Source organism: Trichosurus vulpecula, chromosome 5 (genome assembly GCF_011100635.1).
Source record: "Trichosurus vulpecula isolate mTriVul1 chromosome 5, mTriVul1.pri, whole genome shotgun sequence".
Lineage (NCBI taxonomy): Eukaryota > Metazoa > Chordata > Mammalia > Diprotodontia > Phalangeridae > Trichosurus > Trichosurus vulpecula.
This window is the reverse complement of record NC_050577.1, coordinates 300,048,570-300,068,819: the sequence shown is the minus strand read 5'-3', so window position 1 is coordinate 300,068,819 and position 20,250 is coordinate 300,048,570. Positions and strand designations below refer to the sequence as shown.

General features: G+C 49.8%; 1 protein-coding gene across 1 annotated transcript in view; it reads right to left on the bottom strand.

The window, feature by feature from the left end:
* Positions 1-5,276: 5,276 nt before the first annotated feature.
* The window catches only part of MEI1 (meiotic double-stranded break formation protein 1), a 72,613-nt gene continuing 57,639 nt past the window's right edge, over positions 5,277-20,250 (bottom strand). Inside the window, exons 27-31 of the mRNA XM_036760284.1 lie at positions 10,017-10,098; positions 8,769-8,875; positions 7,269-7,400; positions 6,264-6,373; positions 5,277-5,428 (exon numbers count right to left, since the gene is read on the bottom strand). Of these exons, the coding sequence (XP_036616179.1) occupies positions 5,383-5,428; positions 6,264-6,373; positions 7,269-7,400; positions 8,769-8,875; positions 10,017-10,098 (477 nt within the window). The 3' untranslated portion in view covers positions 5,277-5,382. The remainder of the gene's footprint in view (positions 5,429-6,263; positions 6,374-7,268; positions 7,401-8,768; positions 8,876-10,016; positions 10,099-20,250) is intronic.

Here is a 20,250-nt window from a genome sequence, read left to right as displayed (position 1 = left end):
AAAGGCCTCATTTATCAACTATATAGAGAACTGAGTCAAATCGATAATACAAACCATTCCCCAATGGATAAATGGTCAAAGGGTATGAACAGGCAGATGTCGGAGGAAGAAGTCAAAACTAGTTGTGGCATATGATACAATGGAATGCCATTGTGCTATAAGAAATGAGACGCAGGAAGCTCTCAGAAGAACCCGAAAAACCACAAACTGATGCAAAATGAAATGAACAGAACCAGGAGAACCTTGCACACAGTAACCTAACAACTGTGAATGGCTTAGCTCTTCTCAGCAATACCGCGATCGTACACAATGTCAAAAGATTTATGATGGAAAATACCGTCCACCACACGAGAAAGAACTGGTAGAGTCTCAATGCGGCTCAAAGCAGACTGGTTTTTACTTTATTTTTCTTGGGTTGTTTTGTCCATGTTTTCTTTCACAATATGATTAATGTGGAAATCTGTTTTGAATGACTGCACATGTATAACCTATATCAAATTGCTTGCTTTCTCGATGAAAGAGGAAGGAAGGAGAGAATTTGGAACTCAAAGTTTTTTTTAAAAATGAAAAACTTTTTATATGTAATTAGAAAAAAATAAAATATTTGAGAAAAAGAAACTGAAGGTTGGATTGGTTAACCATCAGCCCTAAAGCCTATGAGCCTCCATAACCAGATTCAAGTACTTGAAACCACTGATGTGGAGAACAGTAAAGGCCTTGGGCCTGGGGGTGTCAGAGGAGGAGATTTCAAATCCTCCCTTTTCTAGGCACTACCAGTGTGACTGGGACCAAGGGCAGTCAATCCACCAGTGTCTGTTAAGCCCAGTGCCTGGAGTTCTGAACACAAAGACAAAAACAATCACTGCCCTCTCCAGTCTGGGCTCCCAGAGTCCTCTGATCCTGCCACACCCTCCCCTCCTCCTCTGACCTGTAACACCAGCCTGCCAGAAGCTTGGGAGTATCAGCTTGTCCAGGCCTCCTTCAAGGCCTGCTCAGTTAGCTGGGCCTGTAGGCAGCCTCCCTAATCAGGATGTTCAGAGCTTCCAGGGACCCTGGAGAGCAGTGGGTTCAGGAGGAAGCAAGGCTTACACACAGGTCACAATCCCCAATCCAGCATCCTTCCCATCACACCATCTCCCGACCAACCAAAGCACGATTCTGGTCCCTCCACATTTCCAGCCCACTCTGGGCCTGGTTCCTTTTTGGGAATTTCATCATGTGGGAAATTCCCAGAGCAGAAACTCCTTCTGTTGATGCAAATCAGCTCCTGGCAGCCAGGGAGAGTTGCCCCGGGCTCAGCGGGGCTGCACCTGCAGCCCTGTGCTTAGCTGAATCCAGGCATGCCCTTTCAGACCCAGTCCCCTCCTTTCCCCTCCACACTGCCATCACTGAGACCAGGCCCTGCTCAACTTTCACCTTGGTCACTGAGGCTCCTTCCAGCTACCAAAATAAGCTCCAAAGGCCAAACACAGATCTAAGCACCAGAACCTTCCCCAGGCTCCCTCCAGAGCAGGGGGGCTCTTCCCCCCGCGGCCCAGCTACCACTAGTGAAGCCTATGGATGCCTTCCCAGAACATGTTTAATGGAGAAAATAAATGACACAGCAGGGCAAAGGCTGCCAATGCCCCGGAAATACAGCTAATGGAATATTTCGGAAAACCAACTGGTGGAGCCAAGTAGAGCCTATACCAGGTCACATGCCATCTTGGGGAGGGCTGGAGGGGGAGAAAATTTAAAACTCAAAATCTTATGGAAGTAAGTGTTGAAAGCTAAAAATAAATTAATTATTTAGAAAAAAAAAAAAGAACTCCTGCTCTAGAATAAATTACAAACCACTCAGACTTGTGGGTAAACGGGGCCAGAGGCTGGCTGTGAGCACTGTTTTTACTCTCTGTCCCTCCCATGCCTGGAATGCACTTCCTCCTCCTCCTCATTGCCTTTCTTCTGGGTGCTCCTCAGTCTCAGCCAAAGCTCAGTTAATGGACCATCTCCCAGGGGAGAACTTTGGGGATCACAAAATCCAAGGTTTGGGATCTGGAAGCAGACTTCATCATTTTACAAAGGAGGAAACTGAGACCCATGTCTCACAACTAGTACATGGAGAAGTTGGGATTGGGACCCAAATCCACTCCTCTTTCCACTATTCCAAACTTCCTTTTAGTTTTGGTTGTGTAGGATATCACAAGAAGTCCAACCACAGGGGTGGAATCTGCATTGGTGGAAAAAGGCCCTACTATGAGAAAATGCCATTCCATGAATATGTATAAAGCACCTACTAGGTGCTGGCCAAGAGGCCCCCTGGCCTCTATGTCAGGAAGACCTGGACCTAAATCCAGCCTCTGCCACATGCTGGTGGTGACCCCGGGCACTGGATGCAGCAAGTCACTGAAGGTCCATCTTCTCCCTGCCCCACAAAACTCTACTGGACTCCCCTCTTCCTGCTGCAGGCGCCACCATTCTGGGGGAGCCAGACTCTGAACCTCGGTCTCATCCTGGACTCATCTCTCATGCTGACCCCTTGTCCAATCTGGGGGCCAGTCTTATCATGGCTCCCTCCCTTCTCTCCTTTCCCAGAGCCTCACCCTGAGCCACCTCTCATCACCTTATACCTGGACTCCTGCCAGAGGCAATAGCCTATGACCCACTTCCATGTCAAAGGAATCTTTGCCTAAAGCAGTCTGACTGACCACAAACCTGCCTAATCTGGGAACACCCCTGGCTCCCTATCACTCCCAGGATCAAATAGAAAGCTGTGCATTTAAAGTTCCTCCAACCCTGGCCCCTTCCTACCTTCCCACTCAACCTCCAGGAATGCCCTGACTCCATCACCATCTTCACTGACTGTTCCCCAGGTCTAGAATGCTCTGCCTCTCATGCCATCTACCACTTGGTGTGAGCTCTCAAGCTGACCCACACACGCCTGATATTCCATGTTCTAAAGCTCCCCCCCCAACTCTGGCATTCCAGGTTCTAAAGTCTGCCCCCCTCCCCCAGCTTTAACATCCTCTGTTCTAAGGTCTCCTGGGCTCTTACATCTCATGTTCTTAAGCACTTCTAGCTCTGGCATTCTGTGTTCTAAGCACCTACCCCCACTCCTGTCCATCTCTGACATTCCCTGTTCTAAGCTCCCTCCCAGCTCTGACATTCCCTGTTCTAAGGCACCTCTAGCTCTGGCATTCCATGTTCTAAGCACCCACCCCCATCCCACCCCCACTCCTGCCCAGCTCTGACATTCCATGTTCTAAGCTCCTAGCTCCTTCCCAGCCCTGGCATCCTCTGATCCTGGGTGTGTGTTCAGTGCTATAAAAGCTTCAAGAGAGGCCTGTAGTCCTGACTCAGGGGAAGGGACTCATGCTGACAACAGAAGCTAAACCAGGGTCTGAATGGATGGGGCCGACTCTTGGTGAAATCGTACAAGTCAGCAGCAGCCCCCAGCCATCCCTATGTCTGACCATGCAGACTCGGGCATTATTCTATGGTCTCCCTGTGGACCTGGCTTCCTGCCTCATAGTCTGGCAGGCTGCCTAATCACAGGCCATGCTCCAGGCAGGACAGGACCACACCTGGGTGGGGGAGGCTGCGTTACCGCAGGAGGAGACAGGAAGGGGAATACTGAGCCAAGTCAGTACCGGCTCTTTGGAGCTTCAAAACTTAAGGGGAAAGAAAAAAAAACAACCTAAGGGGCTCGGTTATGCTGCCCACCTCTCTCTCCTGTTGAGACAACCAAGGTGCCCCTGGACAGGGTCGGCCATCCTCACTCCTGCCTCCCCTCTGCCTGGAAGTCGTGGGCTCAGACACCAGGGGCCTTCACAATTTGGTCCAGAGTCTGGAATGCCCCTATGAGAAGTGCTCAGCACAGTGCCTGGCACACAGTAGGTGCTTCATGAATGTTTACTGCTTGACTGCTTCTATGTCCAAGGAAAGAAGCACCATCTTTGTTTTCCCCTGGCAGTCTTTTCTCCCTCTGAGCAGGTCTATTGCTTGGAAGAGCTGCCTCCTAATGAGCTAAAAATCTTTTTTCCTTGCAGTCACCTCCCTCAGTCTCCATCTGGAGCATCTCTCCGCATGACAGGCATGCGTGCCTGGAGTCTTCAGTCGTTTCCCTCTGAGCCCTCGATTCACACTAACTTTTCTCACCCGTGAATCGGAAGGACTCCCACTTGCAGAGTTCTTTGAGGGGAAACCTTTGAGGTGGGCTGTGTGCATATTGTTATCTTCATTGAAGCACAGGGACGCCAGTGTGACTCGGGACTGCTCAGGCTGCTTCCGTCAGCCCCCACTGTCTCTCTGCACCACCTCACTCCCAGACCCCTCATCATTAGGGTCCCCCCTCCTTGGAACCACTCATAGTTACTCACTTAGACCTTCCTAAAATGGGGTGTACAATCAGCAGCAATGTCTCAGAGAGAATCTGACTAGAAACACCCAATACAGTGGGACGACGGACTTCACTTGGGAATTGCGTTTAGTTTCTGGCACACTATTAGCTGCAACAGGAGCCCTCAGGAGAGGAGAACCTTGTCTTCACAGATGTTCTGAGCTCTCCATCTGCCCCAGCTACAATCTCAAGTTGAGGCAGGTAGCACGAAGCAATCAGAACAGTGCTGGCTCTGCAGTATTGGGCAAATCCCTTCCCCAGTCTGGGCCTCAGTCTCCCAGTCTGTGAAATGAGGGGATTAGATGAGCAGCCCCTTCCTACTCTGTGGAGGATCTCTGGCCCCCTCCACATCTTCCTAGTCTTTGCCCTGAAGCCTCAATGCTAGGGGCCACCCCCACCAAAAGCACAGCTCTGCCCCTCAGGATGGTTTTAAATCCTACGTCATTCCTGTTACTAGCTCCCGCTCCCAGCTTTGGGTCAGCCACAGCTGGATACATCTTCATCCTGCTGCAGACAGGTCCAAGGGCACCCCCAGAAGCTGCCATCAGTTCATTACTCAACACCTCCATTGGGGTCGCCGCAGCCCTACAGGCCAGGTCTAAATCTATAATCCTACACCCTCCCAAGGCCCTTCAGAGATCTAAGAGCCATGAACGCACACCTTCCTGTCCTGTCTGGGAGGATACTGGGGAACACTGCACTGTGCTTTGATGAAATCCAGATCCATTGTATCCAGGCCCTTCCCTGACCTCACAGGCTCAGAACCCAGCCAAGTAGGGAATTAAGGTAGCCTGGCAGAACTGGTTCTCAGAGACACCGTGGCTGCTTTCCCTTCGTCCCAGAGAGCTAAGAATCAGAGATGCTGTGGGAGGAGAATAGAATGTCTCATTTTTATTTCCTGGTTGCCATCAAACAACAGAACAAGTAAGTGCCCAAGCTGGGAATGCTGCCCTTTGCTCCCCGAACCCGGCGCTGGGGCCTCGTCTCCTTTCCCCCTCTCTGGCTCAGTCTTGGATGTGAGAGAAGGACACTGCCACCCCTCCGAGGCATCTGATAGCACAGGCATAAGAAGATAACCACAAGAATGGGCCTAGGGAGGGGCAGCTTAGAGGGTGCCAGGGGGTTCCAAAGACAAGCCAGTGAAAGCTTTGCCTCTGGCTAAAGGGCCTGGAAAGGGGGTGAGGCAAAGGTCCTGCCTAGGAGGGGCCTAGAGGAGCTTTCCTCTGGGCACAATCCAAGGGACCCCTGAACCTCTAGTTCAAGGATCCTCTGGACCACCTTCCTGAGATGTCGCCACTGGCCTCTGTTTGGAGACCTTGGGTGCAGGGGAGGGAAGTAGCCACGTCTAGGGGCAGCCCACTCACCTTGGGATAGCTCTGACCCTCAGGAATGTTCTTTCTTCTACTGGACTGAAAGCTGCCCCCCACCCCATTTCTGGTTCTGCCCTTTGGGGTTGAGCAAAAAGTCTGGGTCCTACTCCACAGCAAGGGAGACTTGACTAAAAGTGGCTAAAGGCAGCATTTTGGACCAAATGTTCTTATGGGCTGCTCTCCAGAGCCTCCTGAGGAGGGCACCAGGTTGGATGGTCCCATCGAATTCCTAGGGATGGGGGGAGAGTCCTCATCTATTCTCACTGATGCCTCAGTGATGCCTGGGGAGATACTGATGCTACCTTGTCCCCTACCCACAGAAATCCTTTGAACCCTAGTTCTTGCCCCTCCTTGGCACCACAGACCTTATCCACCTGTATTGAATCTAGAACTCAGAGCCCTCCAGTTTGACCTGGATTGGCCAGCCTCAAATCAGGGGGCTCTCTGTAAATCCAGGGCCCTCTGGGAAAAGGTGCTCAGGACTACTAGCCCCCTCCTGCTGCAAAAAAGGATACACCAAGTCCTGATGGTGTGGCGGGGTGGAGCTTCTTTCTGAGAGAGTCTCCAGCAAAGTCTGAATGGTTGTAGACAGGCCTGGGTTAGACAGAGAGCCTGTACTCTGGACCTGACAGGGAGGAAGACAAGCCAAGAGATGAGGCTCCTTATCCAGGGTGACCTTCCCTCATTGCCGCCCTGGAGCCTCATGCCACAGCTCTCTGGGGAGACTGGCAGGAAGCTACCCGAGGGATGGAGAGCAACCACAAATGCACAGGCTGCAAAACCATGTCTGATGGTTCTGCCCCTTCCATGCAGTGAGAGAAGGATGCTAAAAAGAGGCTGGGGTATCCATGAAGGAGAATGCAGAACGTGTTACAGAGGATGGAGCTGGCACTGCCCCGTGAGGCCCCACCCCCCACCTGCCTTGTAAGCTGGGCTTGAAGACCCCAGTAGCGCACTGCACGGAGCAGGTGGCCAGTCCTGAGGGACACAGCAGTACAGGGGAGGCCAGCTAGGGAACACAGCTCACAGGGGGCTCCTCTGCCTGCCTCTGATGCCCTCCTGGGGACAGTCAGTGCTGCCACAGGAGGGGAGGCTTAGTCACACCAGAGCAAAGCCTGGGGGATCTGTCATTCCCACTACAGGTTGGCAAAAGGCAGCCACACAAACGTGGACACACACATGCGTGCATGCATGCACACACACACACACAGAATCATAGACACACACACGCAGTCACGGAGAGACAGACACACAGGCAGACACACACACACTCTCACTCTGGCACTACCGTAATTAGGCTCCATCCTGCTCTACAGAGCCATCACCAGCTTTCCCGGTCTCTGCAGAGACCCCTATCCCTCCTCCCAGTAAACCTGCCCGTCCGTCCTCACCCTGATGACTTTAGGCAGCTGAGTCACGGGATGTGGCCGCCGAGTCCCCTCAGCTCTCAGTGTCTTCCCACCTTCCCCCACACTCTTGGCCAACCCTTTCCTCCCCAGGAACTTCCCACACCATCGCACCTGCAGGAGGAATCGGGACAGAGCCCGGAGCGTGGCAGTCGGGAGCTCAGAGAAGTTGACCTTGGCCGTCTCTTGCAGAACATACCCAATGTCATCCTGGGAGAGGACACTGCTGCTCCGGAACCTCACAAACTGTGCCAGAAAGAAAGCCCCAAACGCCTCCCAGTAAGCAAGGTTTTGGCTGGCCGGTGGTCATCTCTGGCCAGCCTGGGGGGCAGAGGCCACCCATGATAAATGCTGATAAGGCAGGAAGGCCTTATCTGCTCCCAAACCCACCCTGGAGGCAGGAGGGGAGGGCAGCTCCATGCTCCCCTTCAGCCCCACGGGCACTGACCTTCCCCCCTCCTTCCAACAGGACCCTGTTTACACCTCCCTCACGCATCTGTCACGTATGTTTGCGTGTTATAGTAATGTGTGTGGTGCCTGATTCTCCCGGAGAAGGCAGAGATCACACATCTGGTTTGATATCCCTCCTGGCCCCCAGGACAATGAAGGCAACCAGAATGCCCAGCCATCCCATTAGCACTAAGGAGGCAGACATCCATAACTGTGTTCTCAGCCTGGTGCTCCTTACCCTTTGCCCTGGACTGCAGGGGCCACAGACCAGTCCCACTCTTGTAACCAAATATCTGAATGGTTTTGCAGCAAAGCTCCCAGGGGGTCCAAGAACAGAATCATCATCCCAGACCTCCATGGTCTCCCCCAGGCCTTTCTCCCCCTTCTCTTGGCTAGCTGGGCTCACCCCGCCTGACCTTACAGCAGAGGTTTTTAACTGGGTGCCTCCCAGTTGAGGGGTCCATGAACTTGAACAGAAAAGAAAACTTTACATCTTTCTTTTCTTTTTTTTTTTCTTCTAGTCATGAGGGCTTTGTCGATGCAAAAGCAGCGAGCCTAGTCCTCAGAAGCACTAGCAGTTTGAGGTAAGACAGAGCTTTACTTTTATACACAAGTTTGGGGCATGCAGCTAGGGGTGGGTACATCTTTATTTTCACTACCTTCTAACTGAAATTTAGAATTTCCTTTGATTATGAATTTTAAAAAATTATTCCTAGGTTTCATCAGACTGCCCAGGGGGTCTGTGGCACAAAAAGGCTGAGAACCTCAGCTCAGCAGGAAGAGTGAGCCAGCCACTGAGTGCCCGGTTTGGCTAAGTTGTGGCTAAGCCAGCCACAAGAAAGGCACGGTTATATCGAGACCTATCTGTCTGTGTCTCCAAGCTTCAGAGGGAGATAAATGAGCATGTCAGGAGGTCACGTTACAAGAGTTTCCCCCCAAAGGCTAATCTGGATTTAGATATAAAATGGAGGCTCGATGGAGTGCCGTATTTGGAGTCAGGAAGGCCTTGAGTTCGAATCCTGCCTTAGGCATTTATTAGACAGTGCTAAGTGCCTCTGGCCATGCATCTCTAGAAGGCTCTGCGCATGGAAGGACAGCTTGGGGCATAAGGGTGGGGGCAGGTTTGGAGCCCAGAGCACTCAGGCTGGTCCATTCTGCACTCACCAGGGTCATGAGCCTCAGGATCTCGGGGCTGAGGAAAGAATTGTCTCCAGCATCCAAGAGGGTGAAGAGCAAGAATCGATTCCAGGGCTGGGCAGCCACATGCAGGGCTGCAGGAAGCAACATTCCAAGCCTGACACCCTATCGGCACAGGGCATCCCCTTCCCCTGTTTGTGGGGATTACCCAGGGGGCACCGGGTCGGAGAGGTCAGCAGAAAGCACCTCCATCACCCAGCTCTGGGTGGCTGGGAGACAACAGAGGGGCCAGAACCGAGGCCTGGAATCAGAAGATGCAGGTTCAAATCTCTCCTCTGACACCCCTGGAGGGGTGTCCTTTCCCCTCTCTGAGCACCAGCTTGCTCTTCAGTAACACCTGGAGAACCCACTTCATGTGGTCACTGTGAGGCTCAAAGGCCATCCCAAGGGCTTGCAGGTATTTAAAGTTGCCCTCAATGAGCACTGACTAAGGGCCAGCCTTGTGCTAGGACCACACTAGAAGCTGAGGCCAGGAAGGCAAATGGATGGCAGGTCAGTATAAGGCAGTGGGAGGGGCAGGGCCAGCCCTGGAGCTGAAAGGGGACCAGGGAGAACCCTCTAGGGCCCAGAGGACAGAGAATTCTACAGGAGGAACAGCCAGAAGGCTGTTTGGACAGGGCCAGAGCAAGAAGGTTAGTCCTCTCTAGGCTGAAGCTTCCTCCTCTATAAAATGAGGGGGTTGGATGAGATGGGCTGGAGGCCCTAGAAGCTGTGGGTCTATGATCCATGATCCAGAAAAGTGCCTCTCTCAGCATCCCTGATGATACTCTAAGAAGCCAGGGTACTGAAGGGTTTCTATACTGGACGCTGATAAAACCACAGATTCAGACACTTCCCCCCACTACAAGACCTTTAAGGTCCTCTGCCCCCGCCTTCGATTTCTTTCTGGCACCCCCTTAATTTTAAATGATTAGTTTCATAGCCAGGGCAGACAGCTCAGGCCCACTGATAGCAACAGGAGAAATGGGAGACCGAAGGGGGAAGGGGTAATGGTAAGTACAAAGTGGGACAGGGAGGAGCAGAAAAAGAAGAGAACAAGAGAGAAGAGATCAAAATCAAAGGAAGTCAGAAATCTTCAGGGACAAGGGCAGTCAGTCTGGTCTGGCCGAAATCACTGTCCAGCACTAGTCTCGGCCACCTTCACTGTGTCCTTTTGTTCCCAGAGGCCTTGGAGCAGGAGGCCTAGGGGACGGGCAGAGGGCAAGGGGGCCTTACCTACATCTGGGTTCCTAGCTTGCAGAAAGTCCATCAGGGCCTCCAGGCAGCCAACCACAGCCTGTGACAACAGCAGGTCTTTCTGGAATAGAGAGAAAGTGGTCTGTGTATGGGCCCTGGCCAGTGACCTCCAAGACAAGTGGAAGAGACTGCAGGCATCCCAAGACTTCTGGCCATCTAAAGCAGCCACCTGCACACAGAACAGGCAGTGTATGGCATGGGGGTGGAGAGGGTGGAGATGGAAGGCAGGAGGTTGGAACCTCCAAGGGGAGTACTGTGGATGCTCTCCCGGTGGGCCTGTAGACCTGGGTCTACCACTGTGGCCTTGGCCAAGTTCATATACAGTTGGGCTGCAGGGCTTCCAAGAAGGGGGACATGAGGGTCCCATGGTCCTCTACCTTTGTCAGCCCTCATATGGAGTACAAGGCCCAGTTCTGGGCATTGCAGATACGTTGGAGAGTGTCCAGAAGAAGGCAACCAGGAAGGTCGAGGACCTGGAGACCATGTCACGGAAATACCAACTGAAGGAACTGGGCAAGACCACTTCTGTCTGGGAGGACCCAGAAAGGTTTCAGGGAGACTCAGCACCTCAGGAAGGATGGGAAGGAAGAGAAGTATCCTGACAAGAGGCAAAGCCTTCCCTGTTCATTATTTCCAGTTTTTCCTATCTATAGCATGCTTTGTATATATACTTGCTTGCATGTTGTCTCTCCCATTAGATTGTGAGCTCCCTGAGGGCAGGACTCCACTATCTTTTGCTTCTTTTTATACCCCCAGGGCTGAGCACTGTGCCTGGCACCCAGGAGCTTAATGAATGTTTATTGGGCACATGAATCTGGAACCCCATTTCCATCCTATTAATTAAGTGGTTGAAGGAGATGATGATTTTAAAAGAATTATGAACAATAAATGACCACTTCAAAGGAGGATCTATAGTAGTACACAAAATGTCAAACCAGACTGGGAGGACTCAAATTGGCCATGGTTACAAAAATAGAAACAGTTCCTGTTGGAGGGGCTGACTGGATTTCAATTCAGAATTTTGCAAGGCAAGTGACTTAAGTATCTCTACCTTTAGAACCCAACATAGACCAAAAAATTTCTAGCCTCCCTCTTCGTAATGGCAAAGAGCTGGAAACAAAGTAGGTGCCCATCAGGAGGGGAATGGCTCAAAGAATTAAGATAAATGAATGTGACTACTCAGTAAGACATGACAAATATGGGGAATCTGGAGAAATTTCAGAAGACTCGTATGAACGGACCCAGAGTAAAATAAGCAGAAACAAGAGGACAATGTACATGCCATCCACCTCTACATAAATGAAGGATCACTCAGAGAAAGCTAAACTCTGAGCAACCGAAGAGCCACCAAAGGTCCAGAAGAAGAGATTATGAAACTGGCCTCCTTCCTCACAGCGCAGGAAGTCATCTGCAGTGTCAGATGCTCCCACTTGGTTGTTTTTATCATCATAAGGGAAGGTTCAGTCTGGAGGGGGCAGGGGATTTTCTTCCAGAAATGACTAATGTGGCAAGAAAAGGCCCTCATAAAACTGTAGGGGCTAAAGAGAGGGAGAGAATTTGGGACTCGATATTTAGAAAACTGAATGTTAAAGGTAAACAAATCATCATTTTTAGAATTGTCTCTCCATCCTTCATGTCAGACGCTCAGCCTCTTGAAATATTCTTTGGGCAGCTCTATCACATTCCAGACTCACACTGAGCTTGCCCTCTGCTGAAACCCCCAGATCTTCATCCACTGTTTGGAACCACTGTCTGCATATGCCACCTCCAGACTGTATTTCTGAAGTTGAATTTTTGAACCCAAGTGTTAGACTTTACATTTATTCCAATTAAATTTCACCTTATTAGCTTCAGCCCAGTGTTTTAGCCTGTCGACACCTGCTAGGCTCCTGACTCTTATTATGCAAAGTATGAACTATCCCTCCAAGCTCTATGTTATGTGCAAGTTTGCCTAGCATGCTATCTAAGCCTTCACCCGTTAGCATTGGAAATGGGAACCGGCACAGGCCAACCATGGTAACCTGGACCACTCTACCAGAGACCTCCTTCCAAGCCAATACTTGATTCCAGTGGACCATCCAACCAGTCCTGAGTCCATCTCACCATATGGTCATCTAGTCCACATACAGACATCTCATCCACAAAAAGAGCATGAGAGATTCAGTCAAAGGTTTCTCAAAAATCCAGGTAACTCTGTGTATAGCATTCCCCTAATCTCTGTCTAGTAAGCTTGTCCAAAAGGACTTGAAACTAGTCTAATCTGACTTATTCTCAAAGGAGTCATTCTAGATTTTAAGATTACTGCTGTCTTTTCTAGATGGTCACCAACCATCTCCCAAATAATACATTCTAGAATTTCATTAGGAATTCAAGTCAACCTAATTGGCCTGTGCTATATAGAATCCACTCTCTTCCCTTTTTTGAAAATCCGGAAAGCACTGCATTTAGCTTAAAATCAGAAGACTTGGATTTAAATAAATCCCAGTTCTGCTACTCACTGGCTGTGTGATCTTTAGCCAATCACTGTCCTTCTCTGGGCCTATTTCATCATCTGCGAAATGGGAGAAATCATATTGGTATTGCCTGCCTCAAAAGCCTGGTATGAGAAGAAAGTGCTCGTCAATCTTTCAAACACTGGGTAAATGTGGGTTATCATTGTAATCAGCAGACGTAATGGGGTTGTATTCCACGTGTGAGAGATGGTCAGCCAGAAAGCGCAGGGGCAGGGAGGGCGGGATGAGGCCAGGGAAGAGCTAAGCGTCTAGTCTGGCTGAAACACAGTGGAAGACAAGGGGATGCTCAGAATCCTCCAACTGATCTGTGGTTTGCCAATCCAGGAAATCCCTCCAGTGAAGGAGATCAAACCCTGTGCATGCCTGCCCATCTAGTTCAACTCTTGCCCATGATCTCCACACCCCACCCCCAGGATTGCTCAATATGTTGGATGCATTCCTCAATTTCTCCTGATATCACCAATACTGATACTCTCTGGCTGTCTTCTGCATGGGACTGATTCATCTTCTCAGCCTGTTAAACAATTCTTTGATGGAACCTTGTGTCTTGGGGCTTGATGTGATCAACATAATGTCATCCACAAACAGCAGCATCTGAAGGACTTCTCCATTCATAGAAAATATTTCCTCAACCTGGCCTCTATGCTGAATGGACCTCCTCCATTATGTCTGGCCACCACAACTCACACAAAATGGTTGCTTTCAAAATCCCCGTGGTGTGATCCATGCCCCAGTGAGACTTTAGCAAAAGCTGAAGGTCTTCAGAGCCTAATAGATGAGGGGAAAGCTTTCCTAACCCTAATTCTGATGCAAAATAGACACTCTCAACCCAGGAAAAGGTTAAGTGCACCTGTCCTAAAGGGACATAAAGGAGACAATAAACACAGCTCTAGGGCACAGACTCCAGGCACACCTTTATCACACATCTAGGTAACAGTCCCCCTAGAATACAGGAAGTGAAAATGGCTGAACAGAGACCAAGCAACCTACCCCAACGTACAGTGCCTTAAAGAGGGAAGTAGCTTTGGAGAAGCAAGTCTTCCCCTACCTCCAGTCTCCAAATGACTTCAAAACTAAGGATTTAATGGCATCAAAAGAAAGAAGCTTTTGCATTCTGTGAGCTAATACTCTAGCTGAAGAAAGATCAGTACTTTCTAGCCCTGCCAGTAACAGAAGGTATAGGAAAAAAAGAAAAAGCCAAAAAAAAAGTCTATTACTGCCCCTTGAAGAGCAATCACTGGATCTATCTGTTCAGCAGAGACACTGGCCCCAGTCCACATCAGTAGCAGTGCAGGAGCCGCCAAGTGCCTGCTCAATCTAGCCTTGGAGCAGAATGGTCTCTAAGGATTAGAAAGGAGAAGCCCAGCTGAGTTCAGCAGAGACACTATCCTGAAAAGAGCCAAACCTGCAAAGAGGAAGCCCAGCTGAATCAATCAATCAACATTTGTTAAGCACCTACTATGTGCTAGGCACTGTGCTAAGTGCTAGGGATACAAAAAGAGGCAAAAGACAGTTCCTGCTTTCAAGGGGATCCCAATCTAGTGGGGGAGACAACAAACAAATATGTACAAACAAGCTTGATGCAGGATAAATAGGAAATAATTAAGAGAGGGAAGGACTAGGATTAAGAGGGGTTGTGGAAGGCTTCCTGTACATGGTAGGATTTTAGTTGGAACTTAAAGTAAGTCTAATTGGAGGAGGGAGGGTGTTTTGGGCATGGAGGACAGCCAGAGAAAACACCAAGAGCCAAGAGAAGGAGTGTCATGTTTGTGGAATAGCCAGGAGGCCGGTGTCACTGGATCAAAGAGGACATGAAGGGGAGGAAGGTGTAAGAAGACTAAAAAGGAAGGAGGTGGCTACATTATGAAGGGCTTTGAATGCCATTGTATATTTGCTCCTGGAGATGGGAGGGAAACACTGGAGTTTATTGAGTTGGGGAGGGGGTATGTGTGACATGATCAGACCTGTGTTTTAGGAAGATCACTTTGGTGGCTGAATGAAGGATGGGTTGGAGTGAGGAGAGATGTAAGTCAGGCAGACTCCACCCCCCCACCCCCACCCCCGCCCCCGCCCCAAGAGCTAACTACTGCAATAGTCCAAGCATGGAGCCATGATGAGGCCTGCAATAGGGTGAGGTCAGGGTCAGAGGAAAGATGCTGAAGAAGTGCAATCAATAGGCCTTGGCAACACCTTGGACATGGCGGGGGCCGGGCAAGAGAGCGTGAGGAGCCCAGGATGACTTCAAGGGTGGGAGCCTGAGGGATGGGAGGATGATGTTACTCTCAGTGACAGGTACTAGGGAAGGCAGGAGTGGGGAAGGTTTAGACAGAAAGGTAACGAGTTCTATTTTGGACATACTGAACTTAAACTCCAATTCGAGATATCTAAAAGGCAGCTAGAGATTCTAGTTGAACGGTGAATCGAATGACGAGTCTATCAGTCAAGACACACTGCCCCTCTCCAGGACTCTGAGTGTATTTATAGAGGGATGTATTCCTCATGTTGGGCAGAAATTCTTTGTCACACTGTCCCTGCCACGTCATTTGAGTGTCTGTCTTTGCCAAAGAACTAAACCCACTGATTACGAAAAAGCACACTGGTGGAGGACTGAAAGGGTTACCCCTAATAACAGCCACCCCTCTGGGGACCCAACCTGCCAGTGGCAGTAGAAGTTGGGCGAGCAAACCCCAAGGGAGGTATTCTAATAATATACATTTACATAGAACTTTGAGGTTTACCAAATGTTTTCTTCTCAACAGCCCTATGAAGTGAGGGTAAGGATTATTATCTTCATTTTACAGATGAGGAAAACTGAGACTCTGAGAGGATGTGACTTGTCCACAGTCTCATAGCTACAAAGTGAGGCAGATCTCCTGACACCAAGTTCAGCATTTTACCAATTAGACGCTACCATGTTTCACTAACTATTGAGATAACCAATCAGCAGGCATTCATTAAGTCCTTTCTATAAGCCAGGTCTCCTGTAGTAGATACACTGTCCTAGGCACCAGGGATACAAACACAAAAAAAACAACCAGCTTTTGCCCTAAAGGAGCCTAATTTCTATAGCAGTGAGACAACACTAAGTAAGACAGGAAAGGTAGGTTGTGATGCGGAGCCTCTTAAATGACAGGCTGAGGAGTTCTCCAGGAGCTCCAGCCAAACCTTCTCTTCCCATAAACTCCTGGAGGGCAGGGGCCGTTTTGGTTTTGTCTTTCTATCTTTTGCACCTTAGGGTGGAGATACAAAAATGTGTGACTAGACAGGCTGTTCACATAGCAAGAATGAGGGCTAAGTGGGTCCCCAGCACCTCAGGGAATCCCAGTTTGGGTCCATGGGAGGACCTGAACAAGGCCTGCAGGGAATGGGCAAGCCTACATTGATGATATCATAGATCCATTAGGGTAATGGAATATCCCTAGCACCCAGAACATAATAGGACTTCAAAGAGAGTATGCATTTAACCTAATGTTTGTTGAGTTGAGCAGATATCTCTGAAGTCAGGAACATGGTGTCCTAAAAATGACAAATGAAATAAGTAAATCTTCAGCTGTCATTGCAGGATGAAGTCATTCCAATTTGAATTAGTCCAGGACGTTGGGGGCTCACACCTTGACTCACAGAAAGATTAATAAAAGGTGAGGACACACCAGCTGATTTAGGTAGCTCTCTGAGAGCTGGAAGACGAGTCAGGAATACTCTGGTGGTGGTTAATGGCTAAATGGACAGACTGGCTTGCTCCATGTTGACTCCTCTGTCCCTTTTCCCAAATGGCAAGAGGCTCAGAGCTATTCTGGAAGGGAGCTGGGGATATTCTCTTGATTAGCCACTTCCTGAAGTAGGCATCAACCCAGAAGCCTTCATGTATCAATGGCAGAGCCCTGGACTCCTGCTAGCCCGTTGGACCCCAGACTCTGCACAGAGAGGAAGATTCTCATGACTCAGATTCTGAAATTCATCCCTCGCTTTCATCTGGTCTCCTGCTTCCTGGAGCATCCTCCTCTTTTCCTAATAAACAACTTGTAAAGCTATTTGGAGGCAGAGTGAATGAGACTTTTCCATTCCATTATAAAATCAGAGCAACATTCCCTTTGGGAAAGAAGGAAACTATCAGAAGCCTAGGGTAAAAATATTTGCTAAAGAAAGGATTCTCATGGTGGAGTAAGCCAGGAGTCAGGGCCATGAAGGTCCTAGATAAATGCTGTTGGTTTTGCCTTGATGGAACCTTCCTTTGTTTCTCCCTGGAATTTCTCTGCTGGGGCCATTGAACTTAAGAGTTTCTCTGGTGTTGGGGAATCTCTTGACCCACATACTCTCTCATCCACTCTCTTGGCTATCCCAAGGAACTAGGGAAGCAGTGTAGTAAGGACAAGAGCACCAGCCTGGGAGTCAGCATACCCAGAATGCCTTGGTTCTAGTCCTGTTTTGGGCCCTAAATAACTCTGGGTCCACTGATCATTACCAGGGTCCACAGGGAGCTTGGTTTCCTCATCTGTCAAATCTCTAATGGCCCTTCCCAGACTCTAAGAACTGGAGGGGACTGATCCTGGGTAGAAATGCCCTCTACAACATCCCTGACCCATCCACCTCAGGGAAGCTTACCACCTCCCGAGGTGGCCCATTCCACTCTCTGATTATTGAGGAGTTTTTCCTTTGACTACAATATTCCCATAGACTTGTGATCTCATCAATAGGGGCATTTCTTCAAAAAGAACAGACCACAGTCCATTCATGCTGCCACTAAAGGGCAGGCAAACTAGCCTCAACAAAGATGCACCATATTAGTTTGTGTTGGGCCAGTCAAACCCCTGCCTCCCCCTTAAGCCTCCTGGTGAGAGTCCAGATGTCATGGAGAAAGCCCTGTCATGCCCTGGGGCTTGATACAATCGGCAGGAAACTGTCTGGAGACAGAGACATCTGGAGGACTTTCCCAACTATACAGATTTGTTGTGGTTGTGTCCGATGCTTGGTGGCCCCATTTGGGGTTTTCTTGGCAAAGAGACTGGGGTGGTTTGCCAACTCTACAGAATCCCTCTTCTATCTGGATGACAGTGGTGAACCCCTTTAACGAGCATACCTAGGGTTCCTGTGTAGGCCTCATTTGGCATTACTAATCAGAAGGTCACTGAAGAAAGTTATCTCAGAATCGGAAGTTCCTCAAGGGCTGGGCTGTTGTCCCCTTTGTCTCTGTATGCTCAGTGCCTCAGTAATGGTTTGTGGATTGACCTATCCCCGTGGCTGCACTTTCCAAGGAATCTTGTATGATCTTAACACGTGCACGAGCAATTCCTTGTTGGAAGGCAATCCTCGCTAGGTCTGCTGAATCAAATGCTTTTTTGTAATCAATAAGCAATAAACACAGTGGGGCCTTATAACCTGATGCCTTTCTGGCATTGCTGCTGAAAAGCCTGCCTGTCCCCTTTATATTTTCACCTAGACCGTCCTTGATTTGCACAGAGAACGTCCTTGTAAAAAATTTTATAAAGACAAGAAAGTAGGTGTGTGTGGCGGGGCGATTACTGACATCCTCTTGACTGCATTTTAGCGGTATTGATAGCATCCATGTACAGCTAGGTAGATGGAGCAGGGGCCAGGAGTCAGGAAGGCCTCAGTTCAAAACCAGCCCTAGACACTTACTAGTTGTGTGACCCTGGGCAAGTCACTTAACCCTGTTTGCCTCAGTTCATCTGTAAAAATGAGCTAGAGAAGGAAACAGCAAACCACTCCAGCATCTGTACCAAGAAAACCCCAAAGACACAATTGAACAACAGTGTCCATGGATTTTCCCCCTCACTCTCCCTGAAACAGCTTGTAAAACATTCCCTCAATGCTTTTATCTCCTCCATAGAATTCCTTGGTATACACACGGGGCAATCCAAAAGCCAGATGGGCTACAGTAGAGGTTTTAAAGCAAAGGGTGGATGACCCCTTGTCAGGAATGTGGTTGAGGAGATTCCTGATCACATGGGGGCTGGAGCAGAAAGCTGTATGGCCTGAGCCTGTATCACCGGGAGATGATTATCAGAGAAACCTTTCCAGTGTCTAGCATCCCTTCAGGGCCAGGCACCCTCCTCTAATCATTAACCTGCCCCTGATAAGGTAGGCTGAAGACATTGATTCTTGTAATCCTTCATCCAGTGACCCGGGTGACATAAGAGCTTCTAGTCCCAAAGGTAAGCCAAGGTCCCTTTCCCTCTCAGGGCCCTGGTTACTCCAACACAAGCAGAGGTTGCTGGGACATGGTCTCAGACGGCTGCCCTAACAGAGACACAACTCACCAGGTAGCAGCTCCCCCTGGGGCACTAGGATTCTGGATGGGGAGAGGCCTGGGCTCCTGGCTGACCTCACCCTGGCAGAAAGCCAGAGCAGCAGGTCCACTTCAGTGCAGCCTTGGCCTGCCAGGTTGCTCAGACTCTTGCCAGGCTTGCCTACCCTGAGACCTCTCTCCAGTGCATATGACAAGGGAACTTTAATTCCTTTAGCTTCTGAAAGATACCTTCAACAACATGCCTAGGTCCCTTCCCTTTCTTTCAAGCTCACTGGGCAAGTCTGGGTAGACACCAATTAAATTGGTGAAAGGAAACTGCCTGAAGACATAAAATGTGCCCAGAACAATCTGGCCAGAGCCTACCGGAACCATGGGCAGGAAGAGGCTTCTTTGCTGGGTGCCTACAAGCCTGCATTTCCCTAGGCAGGGGCAGCAGGCAATCCCTTTATGGTTATGGCCGAATCTAGGACATCCTCACACAGGAAATCCAAGTGTCCTTTCTGACAGAAGCGCAAGCTAGGCCCTTCTGGGCCATCCTTACTCCTATCCCAAGGGAAAGGCTACAGAAACATCTCTCCTGTGGTAGTCTGAAGAACCACTGGTTTTCTGGGCTCTCTTTGCTTCAGATGAGCCCCTCCCCTGCCTGGTGCCCCCAGCCCAGCCTGATTCTTCTCTGCAAACCCTCACACGTAGAATCTTCCTTGCTCAGCGCTTTCGGCTTCCTCCATGGTGGAAGCTTTCCTCCTGTGGTAGGTGTTCCCAGACATGGGAAAACAATCAGGTGACAAGACCCCACCTCTCCCTAAGAAACACCTGGCTCTTGCATCACAAAGCAACCTGGGGCTCATAGGCTCAGATTTGGAAAGGCCTCTGGGGGTTCTCTAGCCCATTCCCCCTGTTTCCGAATGAGGAACCTGGAATCTAAAGAGGCCCAGCGACTCCCAAAGTCACATAGGCAGCAAGCTTTTCCCATGGCCCCCTCCAGAGGCTGGACCAGGGCTGCCTGGACCAACATGGGCAGCATGAAGAGAGCCTGGCATTGCCCAGATGCCAAGTCAGGAGACTCACCTCCTCTCCTTGGGACACTGTGCCCAGGCCTACTGCTTCCACCAAGCCAGGGCCTGGCTCCTGGCTGCATTCAGCCCTTCCAAAGGTCTCCAGGGCCTGTGTTGCAGTTATGTCCTTCCCTGCCACCTTCTTCTCTTGTCCCCAGACTGGGAGCATCTCATACAGAGTACTTTCTCTTATGTGGAGGAGGTGGGGAAGAGGGAGATGTGCCTATGAGATGGAATGCCCCCTAGCCCAAGGCTGGGCTCTGTCATGGAGAGGAAAGGCCAAACCCTCCAAAAGTCAGGGCCTGCTTTGGTGTTCACCATTACATTTAGAATGAGGTATCTGTGGCTATTCAGAATCAGAAAATTTTAGAGCTAGA